General features: G+C 41.7%; 1 protein-coding gene across 2 annotated transcripts in view; it reads left to right on the top strand.

Annotated features, from left to right (window-relative positions):
• LOC121554853 (E3 ubiquitin-protein ligase MYCBP2-like) overlaps positions 1-12,182 on the top strand; it is a 323,061-nt gene that overhangs the window by 256,759 nt on the left and 54,120 nt on the right. For both annotated transcript variants that reach the window (XM_045212139.1, XM_045212140.1), the window contains one exon: positions 7,992-8,126. In XM_045212139.1, coding sequence (XP_045068074.1) covers positions 7,992-8,126 — 135 coding nt within the window. The remainder of the gene's footprint in view (positions 1-7,991; positions 8,127-12,182) is intronic.

The raw sequence follows: 12,182 nt of genomic DNA, 5'->3' as shown, positions 1-12,182 counted from the left end.
ATGCACACCTTCGATGGCCACTGGCACGATGGAGAAGTGTGCTCGTCATGGATGAATCCTGGTTTCAACTGTACCCGACAGATGGCAGACACCCCATGGTGGCATTTGGATAATGGTATGGGCAGGCATAAGCTACGAACAACGAACACAATTGCATTTTGTCGATGGCAATTAGAATGAACAGAGATACCGTGAAGAGGTCCTGAGGCCCATGGTAGTGCCATTCATCCGCCACCATCACCTCATGTTTCACCATGATAATGCACGGCCCCATGTCGCAAGGATCTGTACACAATTCCTGGAAGCTGAAAATGTCCCAGTTCTTCCATGGCCTGCATACTCTCACAGCGTGTTCCAGTTCCCACAAATATCCAGCAACTTCACATAGCCATTGAGGAGGAGTGGGACAACATTCCACAGGCCACAATCAACAGCCTGATCAACTCTATGCGAAGGAGATGTGTCGCGCTGCATGAGGCAAATGGTGGTCACAGCAGATACTGACTGGTTTTCTGATCCATGCTCCTACCTTTTTTTTAAAGGTATCTGTCACCAACAGATGCATATCTGTATTCCAGTCAATTTAAATAATATAGCCTAAATAATTAATCTTTGTTACTTTTTTAGGCTCCCTGTCTGGCTCCTGACCTATTTAGAGTTTATATGCTGTTTAATATGACATGTAGCCTATTTGAAATGATGAGCGCTTCTTACATTCACCTTTTCATATTTATTAAAAATGTTTGGTTTCAATACTTCAAAACCAAATGGTAGGTCCAGGTTGTCACATCAATAGATGGGTGTTGGTTAAATTATGATTTCAATGAATAGAGCGAATTTGGAGCGGCAGTTTCTTTGAGATACAAATGTAATAGTTGTCTGAATACTAATGTAAATAAGGTATTTCAGTTTTTATTGGTAATACATTTGTAGAAATTTCTAAAAACCTGTTTTCGCTTTGTCATTATGGGGTATTGTATATATATTGATGAGGGCAAAAAATTATGTCATACATTTTAGAATAAGGCTGTAACGTAACAAAATGTGGAAAGGTCAAGGGGTCTGAATACTTTCCGAATGCACTGTGTGTGTGTGTGTGTATATAGGTATGTATATATATATATATATATATATATATATACACTACCGGTCAAACATTTTAGAACACCTACTCATTCAAGGGTTTTTCTTTATTTTTACTATTTTCTACTTTGTAGAATAATAGTGAAGACATCAAAACTATGAAATAACACATATGGAATCATGTAGTAACCAAAAAAGTGTTAAACAAATCAAAATATATTTTATATTTGAGATTCTTCAAAGTAGCCACCCTTTGCCTTGATGACAGCTTTACAAACTCTTGGCATTCTCTCAACCAGCTTCATGAGGTAGTCACCTGGAATGCATTTCAATTGACAGGTGTGCCTTCTGAAAAGTTAATTTGTGGAATTTCTTTCCTTCATAGTGCCGGTGGAAATGTGTCCTTTGGTCTGGAGTCCAAATTTAAGGTGTTTGGTTCCAACCGCTGTGTCTTTGTGAGACGCGGTGTGGGTGAACGGATTATCTCTGCATGTGTATTTCCCACCGTAAAGCATGGAGGTTATTTGCTGATGACACTGTCTGTGATTTATTTAGAATTCAAGGCACATTTAACCAGCATGGCTACTGCATTCTGCAGCGATACGCCATCCCATCTGGTTTGGGCTTAGTAGGGCTATCATTTGTTTTTCAACAGGACAATGACCAAACACACCTCCAGGCTGTGTAAGGGCTATTTTACCAAGAAGGAGAGTGATGGAGTGCTGCATCAGATGACCTGGCCTCCACAATCCCCCGACCTCAAACAAATTGAGATGGTTTGGGATGAGTCGGACCGCAGAGTGAAGAAAGCAGCCAACAAGTGCTCAGCAGATGTGGGAACTCCTTCAACACTGTTGGAAAAGCATTCCAGGTGAAGCTGATTGAGAGAATGCCAAGAGTGTGCAAAGCTGTCAAGGCGAAGGGTGGCTATTTGAAGAATCTCAAATATAAAATGTATTTTTTTTAGCAACTTTTTGGTTACTACATGATTCCATATGTGTTATTTCATAGTTGTGATGTCTTCACTATTATTCTACAACATAGAAAATTGTAAAAATAAAGAAAAACCCTTGAATGACTAGGTGTTCTAAAACTTTTGACCGGTAGTGTATGTGTATATACAGTGAGGGAAAAAAAGTATTTGATCCCCTGCTGATTTTGTACGTTTGCCCACTGACAAAGAAATGATCAGTCTATAATTTTAATGGTAGGTTTATTTGAACAGTGAGAGACAGAATAACAACAAAAAAATCCAGATAAACGCATGTCAAAAATGTTATAAAAAGATTTCTGGCTCCCAGGTGTCTTTTATACAGGTAATGAGCTGAGATTAGGAGCATACTCTTAAAGGGAGTGCTCCTAATCTCAGCTTGTTAACTGTATAAAAGACACCTGTCCACAGAAGCAATCAATCAATCAGATTCCACTCTCCACCATGGCCAAGACCAAAGAGCTCTCCAAGGATGTCAGGGACAAGATTGTAGACCTACACAAGGCTGGAATGGGCTACAAGACCATCGCCAAGCAACTTGGTGAGAAGGTGACAACAGTTGGTGCGATTAATCGCAAATGGAAGAAATACAAAATAACTGTCAATCTCCCTCGGCCTGGGGCTCCATGCAAGATCTCACCTCGTGGAGTTGCAATGATTATGAGAACGTTGAGGAATCAGCCCAGAACTACACGGGAGGATCTTGTCAATGATCTCAAGGCAGCTGGGACCATAGTCACCAAGAAAACAATTGGTAACACACTACGCCATGAAGGACTGAAATCCCGCAAGGTCCCCCTGCTCAAGAAAGCACATATACAGGGCCGTCTGAAGTTTGCCAATGAACATCTGAATGATTCCGAGGAGAACTGGGTGAAAGTGTTGTGGTCAGATGAGAACAAAATGGAGCTCTTTAGCATCAACTCAACTTGCCGTGTTTGGAGGAGGAGGAATGCTGCCTATGACCCCAAGAACACCATCCCGGCCGTCAAACATGGAGGTGGAAACATTATGCTTTGGGGGTGTTTTTCTGCTAAGGGGACAGGACAACTTCACCGGATCAAAGGGACGATGGACGGGGCCATGTACCGTCAACTCTTGGGTGAGAACCTCCTTCCCCCAGCCAAGGCATTGAAAATGGGTCGTGGATGGGTATTCCAGCATGACAATGACCCAAAACACACGGCCAATGCAACAAAGGAGTGGCTCAAGAAGAAGCACATTAAGGTCCTGGAGTGGCCTAGCCAATCTCCAGACCTTAATCCCATAGAAAATCTGTGGAGGGAGCTGAAGGTTCGAGTTGCCAAACGTCAGCCTTGAAACCTTAATGACTTGGAGAAGATCTGCAAAGAGGAGTGGAACAAAATCCCTCCTGAGATGTGTGCAAATCTGGTGGCCAACTACAAGAAACGTCTGACCTCTGTGATTGCCAAAAAGGGTTTTGCCACCAAATACTAAGTCATGTTTTGCAGAGGGGTCAAATACTTATTTCCCTCATTAAAATGCAAATCAATTTATAACATTTTTGACTTGTGTTTTTCTGGATTTTGTTGTTGTTATTCTGTCTCTTACTGTTCAAATAAACCTACCATTAAAATTATAGACTGATCAACTCTTTGTCAGTGGGCAAACTTACAAAATCAGCAGGGGATCAAATACATGTTTCCCTCACTGTACAGTTGAACTCAGAAGTTTACATAAACTCAGGTTGAAGTCATTAAAACTTGTTTTTCAACCACTCCACACATTTCTTGTTAACAAACTATAGTTTTGTCAAGTCGGTTAGGACATCTACTTTGTTATGACACAAGGAATTTTTCCAACAATTGTTTACAGACAGATTATTTCACTTATAATTCACTGTATCACAATTCCAGTGTGTCAGAAGTTTACATACACTAAGTTGACTGTGCCTTTAAACAGCTTGGAAAATTCCAGAAAATGATGTGATGGCTTTAGAAGCTTCTGATAAGCTAATTGACATCATTTGAGTCAATTGGAGGTGTACCTGTGGATGTATTTCAAGGACTAGCTTCAAACTCAGTGCCTCTTTGCTAGACATCATTGGAAAATCAAAATAAATCAGCCAAGACCTCAGATTTTTTTTTTTAGACCTCCACAAGTCTGGTTCATCCTTGGGAGCAATTTCCAAACGCCTGAAGTTGCCACGTTCATCTGTACAAACAATGGTACGCAGGTATAAACACCATGGGACCATGCAGCCATCATACCGCTCAGGAAGGAGACGCATTCTGTCTCCTAGAGATGAACGTACTTTGGTGCGAAAAGTGCAAATCAATCCCAGAACAACAGCAAAGGACCTTGTGAAGATGCTGGAGGAAACAGGTACAAAAGTATCTATATCCGCAGTAAAACAAGTAATATATCAACCTTACCTGAAAGGCCGCTCAGCAAGGAAGAAGGCATTGCTCCAAAACTGTGTGAAATCGCGTGAAAAATGAGTTTTAATGACGCCAACCTAAGTGTATGTAAACTTCCGACTTCAACTGTGTATATATATACAGTGGGGAGAACAAGTATTTGATACACTGCCGATTTTGTAGGTTTTCCTACTTACAAAGCATGTAGAGGTCTGTAATTTTTATCATAGGTACACTTAAACTGTGAGAGACGGAATCTAAAACAAAAATCTAGAAAATCACATTGTATGATTTTTAAGTAATTAATTTGTATTTTATTGCATGACATACAGTGGGGGAAAAAAGTATTTAGTCAGCCACCAATTGTGCAAGTTCTCCCACTTAAAAATATGAGAGAGGCCTGTAATTTTCATCATAGGTACAAGTCAACTATGACAGACAAATTGAGAAAAAAAAATCCAGAATATCACATTGTAGGATTTGTAATGAATTTATTTGCAAATTATGGTGGAAAATAAGTATTTGGTCACCTACAAACAAGCAAGATTTCTGGCTCTCACAGACCTGTAACTTCTTCTTTAAGAGGCTCCTCTGTCCTCCACTCGTTACCTGTATTAATGGCACCTGTTTGAACTTATCAGTATAAAAGACACCTGTCCACAACCTCAAACAGTCACACTCCAAAATCCACTATGGCCAAGACCAAAGAGCTGTCAAAGGACACCAGAAACAAAATTGTAGACCTGCACCAGGCTGGGAAGACTGAATCTGCAATAGGTAAGCAGCTTGGTTTGAAGAAATCAACTGTGGGAGCAATTATTAGGAAATGGAAGACATACAAGACCACTGATAATCTCCCTCGATCTGGGGCTCCACGCAAGATCTCACCCCTTGGGGTCCAAATTATCACAAGAACGGTGAGAAAAAATCCCAGAACCACACAGTGAATGAATGACCTGCAGAGAGCTGGGACCAAAGTAACAAAGCCTACCATCAGTAACACACTACGCCGCCAGGGACTCAAATCCTGCAGTGCCAGACGTGTCCCCCTGCTTAAGCCAGTACATGTCCAGGCCCGTCTGAAGTTTGCTAGAGTGCATTTGGATGATCCAGAAGAGGATTGGGAGAATGTCATATGGTCAGATGAAACCAAAATATAACTTTTTGTTAAAACCTCAACTCGTCATGTTTGGAGGACAAAGAATGCTGAGTTGCATCCAAAGAACACCATACCTACTGTGAAGCATGGGGGTGGAAACATCATGCTTTGGGGCTGTTTTTCTGCAAAGGGACCAGGACGACTGATCCGTGTAAAGGAAAGAATGAATGGGGCCATGTATCGTGAGATTTTGAGTGAAAACCTCCTTCCATCAGCAAGGGCATTGAAGATGAAACGTGGCTGGGTCTTTCAGCATGACAATGATCCCAAACACACCGCCCGGGCAACGAAGGAGTGGCTTTGTAAGAAGCTATTCAAGGTCCTGGAGTGGCCTAGCCAGTCTCCAGACCTCAACCCCATAGAAAATCTTTGGAGGGAGTTGAAAGTCCGTGTTGCCCAGTGACAGCCCCAAAACATCACTGCTCTAGAGGAGAACTGCATGGAGGAATGGGCCAAAATACCAGCAACAGTGTGTGAAAACATTGTGAAGACTTACAGAAAACGTTTGACCTGTGTCATTGCCAATAAAGGGTATATAACAAAGTATTGAGAAACTTTTGTTATTGACCAAATACTTATTTTCCACCATAATTTGCAAATAAATTCATTAAAAATCCTACAATGTGATTTTCTGGATTTTTTTTCTCTCATTTTGTCTGTCATAGTTGACGTGTACCTATGATGATAATTACAGGCCTCTCTCATCTTTTTAAGTGGGAGAACTTGCACAATTGGTGGCTGACTAAATACTTTTTTTATCTACTGTAAGTATTTGATACATCAGAAAAGCAGAACTTAATATTTGGTACAGAAACCTTTGTTTGCAATTACAGAGATCATACGTTTCCTGTAGGTCTTGACCAAGTTTGCACACACTGCAGTAGGGATTTTGGCCCACTCCTCCATACAGACCTTCTCCAGATCCTTCAGGTTTCGGGGCTGTCGCTGGGCAAAACGGATTCAGGTCTGGAAACTGGCTAGGCCACTCCAGGACCTTGAGATGCTTCTTACGGAGCCACTCCTTAGTTGCCCTGGCTGTGTGTTTCGGGTCGTTGTCATGCTGGAAGACCCAGCCACGACCAATCTTCAATGCTCTTACTGAGGGAAGGAGGTTGTTGGCCAAGATCTCGCGATACATGGACCCATCCATCCTCCCCTCAATACGGTGCAGTCGTCCTGTCCCCTTTGCAGAAAAGCATCCCTAAAGAATGATGTTTCCACCTCCATGCTTCACGGTTGGGATGGTGTTCTTGGGGTTGTACTCATCCATCTTCTTCCTCCAAACACGGCGAGTGGAGTTTAGACCAAAAAGCTATATTTTTGTCTCATCAGACAACATGACCTTCTCCCATTCCTCCTCTGGATCATCCAGATGGTCATTGGCAAACTTCAGACGGGCCTGGACGTGCGCTGGCTTGAGCAGGAGGACCTTGCGTGCGCTGCAGGATTTTAATCCATGACGGCGTAGTGTGTTACTAATGGTTTTCTTTGAGATTGTGGTCCCAGCTCTCTTCAGGTCATTGACCAGGTCCTGCCGTGTAGTTCTGGGCTGATCCCTCACCTTCCTCATGATCATTGATGCCCCACGAGGTGAGATCTTGCATGGAGCCCCAGACCGAGTGTGATTGACCATCATCTTGAACTTCTTCCATTTTCTAATAATTGCACCAACAGTTGTTGCCTTCTCTCCAAGCTGCTTGCCTATTGTCCTGTAGCCCATCCCAGCCTTTTGCAGGTCTACAATTGTATCCCTGATGTCCTTACACAGCTCTCTGGTCTTGGCCATTGTGGAGAGGTTGGAGTCTGTTTGATTGAGTGTTTGGACAGGTGTCTTTTATACAGGTAACGAGTTCAAACAGGTGCAGTTAATACAGGTAATGAGTGGAGAACAGGAGGGCTTCTTAAAGAAAAACTAACGGGTCTGTGAGAGCCGGAACTCTTACTGGTTGGTAGGTGATCAAATACTCATGTCATGCAATAAAATGCAAATTAATTACTTAAAAATCATACAATGTGATTTTCTGGATTCTCTCACAGTTGAAGTGTACCTATGATAAAAATTACAGACCTCTACATGCTTTGTAAGTAGGAAAACCTGCAAAATTGGCAGTGTATCAAATACTTGTTCTTATATAATATAATATAATATAATATAATAATTATTAGTATTATTAGTATTATTTAGTTTTGGCCACAAATACGAGTATAGTACAAGTCAGCAGCATTATTTGGGTATCAGTCAACATATTATAAACTTTTAAAAGTAAATTTTCACTGGACACTTACTTTAACAAATCTAACATGGATGTGAATGGATGTATTGGTTGCTGTCGTTGGTGGAGCTAACATGGTCCAGCTCTGTCTTCTCTCCCAACAGAACAAACCCTGTTAGAGCACGTGGCCCAGACCTCCCCAACTAGCCCCTTTTCTGTCCAGGCCTTCAACAGGGCTGCTGCAGCCAATGGGGCCAATGGGGCACAGGGCTTCAACTACGGCATCTCAAACAACAAAGGTGAGGCCAGCCGGGGGACGTGGATAGGTGGCTGGGTGTTGAGAGGGAAGCCTACACTGAGTGTACAAAACATTAGGAACACCTTCCTAATATTGACTTGTACCCCCAGTTGCCCTCAGAATAGCCTCAATTCATCGGGGCATGGACTCTACTCTACAAGGTGTCGAAAGCGTTCCACTGAGATACTGGCCCATGTTTACTCCAATGCTTCCCACAGTTGTGTCAAGTTGGCTGGGTGTCCTTTGGGTGGTGGACCATTCTAGATACAAACAAGAAACTGTTGAGCGTGAAAAACCCAGCAGCATTGCAGTTCTTGACAAACTCAAACCGGTGCACCTGGCACCTACTACCATACCCCGTTCAAAGGCACTTAAATATTTTGTCTTGCCCATTCACCCTCTGATTGGCACACATACACAATCAATGTCTCAATTGCCTCAAGGCTTAAAAATGATTATTTAACCTGTCTCCTCCCCTTCATCCACACTGATTGAAGGTGACATCAATACGGGATCATAGCTTTCACCAGGTCAGTCTGTCATGGAAAGAGTAGGTGTTCCTAATGTTTTGTACACTGTGTACATGCACTTGGGGCTTGGTAGCTACAGCTGCTTCTGCTTTAGGAATCTCCTAAGTTGTTGCCTGAAGCAGAACCTTGGTTGTGGTTATTAGGCATAACACTTAAGAAAATGGTCCAACATGGAGTGAAATGAGAAGGTACTAGGTTTCGTTGTCTAGGTTTCGTTGTCTGTTGCAAAGCGTTTTAAAACAAATCTAATTGTATTTGTCACATGCGCCAAATACAACAGGTGTAGACATTACCGTGAAATGCTTACTTACAAGCCCTTAACCAACAATGTAGTTTAAAAAAAAAACTATGCAGTTCAAGAAATAGAGTTCAGAAAATATTTACTAAAAAACTAAAGTAAAGAATAAAATAAAATGTAACACAATAAAATAACATAACAAGGCTATATACAGGGGGTACCGGTACCGAGTCAATGTGCGGGGGTACAGGTTATTCGAGGTAATTAGGTAGGGGTAAAGTGACTGCATAGATAATAAACAGTGAGTAGCAGCAGTGTAAAAACAAAGGGGGGGTCAATATAAATAGTTTGGGTGGCCATTTGATTAATTGTTCAGCAGTTTTATGGCTTGGGGGTAGAAGCTGTTAAGGAGCTAGACTTGGCGCTCCGGTACCGCTTGCCGTGCGGTAGCAGAGAGAATAGTCTATGACTTGGGTGACTGGAGTCTTTCACAATTTTTGGGGCTTTCCTCTGACACCACCTAGTATATAGGTCCTGGATGGCAGGAAGCTTGGCCCCAGTGATGTACTGGGCCGTACGCACTGCTCTCTGTAGCGCCTTACGGTCGGATGCCGAGCAGTTGCCATACCGGGCGGTGATGCAAACGGTCAGGATGATCTCGATGGTGCAGCTGTATAACTTTTTGAGGATCTGGGGACCCATTCCAAATATTTTCAGTCTCCTGAGGGCGACTGTCTTGGTGTGTTTGGACCATGATAGTTCGTTGGACTCCTTTTCCTGTAGTCCACAATCAGCTCCTTCGCGTCGGACTCATTAAAGAAAAAATCTTTGTCCAGTTTGAGGTGAGGAATCGCTGTTCTGATGTCCAGAAGCTCTATTCGGTCATAAGAGACGGTAGCAGCATCATAATATACAAAAGTTACAAACAATGCAAAAAGGAGCCCGTAAAACAGCAGCCATCCCCTCCGGCGCCATTATTAAAACATGTTCTGTTGTGCGCCCAAATGAACACAACCCAGATGTGGCAACCAGGCTGCCTCACACATAGGCACCAATCAAGGAGAATGAAAATGGACTAACTCAAACTTAACCAAGCCTTACTTTGCTATTCTCCTTATCTCTCCTTCTATGATATGTTGTCTGACTAGTAATATTCTGACTTGAAATACTCATGGCATTGCCTATGCAAGTCAGATTATTGGAGACACTCAGATGTATTGTGTTTAGGTTAGTTATGCATATATATCTCAAGTGAGGATGTGTCAAACATAGTTTATTTTTCCTTACAAAACCTTGCCGATTTATTAATCAATTAACCCACTTGTCGAAATCATGTCTTCAGTGCCTTATTTTAACAACCATTATCAATTTTCACTTTGGGTACAAAATTTAGGAATGAGTGTGATTATGGAACTGCTGAAGAGTTTCCACAAACAGTTGCTCCTTCTCACTTCTTCTCTCTTTGTCTTTCTTTATACACTGTGTTTTTTAATTCCTGTTTACTTCCTGCTTCTTGGTGACATGTCTCACAACTTCCTGTGGGCTTCCTGGGTTCTCTTGGTCTCGCTGTTTGACTCCCAAATCATTATATAATTTTTGTGCACAACTGGAATGTTGATGTAAATTAACTGGTAGTGTGCTAGTTTTGTAGTTTTGGGGGAATAGTGGAAAGACCAAAGCATTGGCAAAATCTTAAAGGTATAGTTCACTTTTTAGTAGCTTATTTTCGACATACCTAGGGTGATATCATTTTGTCAAAGCCAATTTTTTATTCGTTAGCTGGTTATTTCGCATTTTTGGAGACTATAGCAATGCTAGTGGAAATGGATTGTATCAGTTAGCGGTGCACTCAAAAGCCTTGGGAAAGCGGGGTAGTGGCCCAAAGCGGTACTCTTTCCCCATGCTGGATCAAGTTGACCTTCCAAGGCCACAGGAGCTGTCAATAGTCACTAACTCTCTGTCCATTTTTTAGTTGTGCATGTCTCATTGTGTTTCACGATGTGTGTATATCATGTCTAACATCACTACTAAGTTTCAGGCATAATGTTTCTGTCTGTGTGCATGGTCCGGTCAGTGTGCTTCTGCAAGGTCAGGTGGGATCTGGAACACCATTGTTCACAAGTTCCCCCCAACTAGAAGGGGTGTCCTGGCTATACTCTCCAACCTGGCCCCTCATACGTCCCTAGACAACTTGACCAAAACGGAATCACCCCCCACAGCTTCCAGTTGACTCATCTGACCCCTTTCCTCTCCAAATTCCCTCCAAGTTTTTCTCAGGTTTTTTGTAGTGAGAATGATTTCTTACCTGGTGGTGCTGAGCGATTAATCGAATTGTCTTTTTTTGGGGGGGGTGGGTATTAAACAACTAATTGACCGACATTGGTTGTGTGGGACGCTGGGCTGAAGGGACTTGTTTTCATTAAGCAAATATTCAACCTAGTTCAGTGCAGAAACTAATTAACTACAATGACCATAATCCATTGCGCCTGTTATTTCCAGCTCGGACAGAGACCGTTACAGTTTTACGCCTGCTACTTTAGGTTAGATACACACAGACCACGTAGACCGCATGAGAGAGGAATAAACACAACCACAAGAGGGAAAGAGACAGTTCGTGAAAGTATGCCTTATCTACTTTGAAGAACTAGTAAAATGATTTCGTCGGACAGCTCTGCAGCATACTTAGGCAGGCTAGCCTAGCTAAATAGGATGACTAAAGACAGTACAGTATGGGGAGCACAGAGGTAATGTTTGATGGTCTGGCTGGCTGCTGTTACCTGAGCAGAGATTAGATTATGACTTTAAGGAATAAAATAAGTAAAATAAATCATCAAATAAAAACGAAGTAACTGAAATATCTTATTATTTCATAGTAATTTCCTATTTTTCTATTGATGTCTACCCAATGTGGACCTGACTGAGACAATATAATATTTTCTATGTTTTGGCAATTGAATGTTCACGATTTTTTGCATTGGAATTTTCATTAAAAAGCTCTAAAATCATTTAAAAATCATTTTAATGTCATTATTTCATAATGCATTTAATGTTACATTTAATATTTTTGCGCAACTGAAATCGGAAACTGTGATTCTTTAAAAAAAATATCGAAATGAAACTGACTTCAAAAAGCACTAATCACTCAGCACTATTACCTGGTAAATTAAAGGTAAATTAGTCAGTACAATAGGTCTGGGAGGGTGCTTGACTTTCAGAACTGGCTTACCATTTACTTGGTACCATTTACGTTTTTCAAAAGATCTCTCTCTATAGACTAAGTTCACTGATT

The sequence above is a fragment of the Coregonus clupeaformis genome, chromosome 40 (assembly GCF_020615455.1).
Source record: "Coregonus clupeaformis isolate EN_2021a chromosome 40, ASM2061545v1, whole genome shotgun sequence".
NCBI lineage: Eukaryota > Metazoa > Chordata > Actinopteri > Salmoniformes > Salmonidae > Coregonus > Coregonus clupeaformis.
Note: the sequence above shows the minus strand (reverse complement) of the source record. Positions and strands in the feature narration are given on the sequence as shown.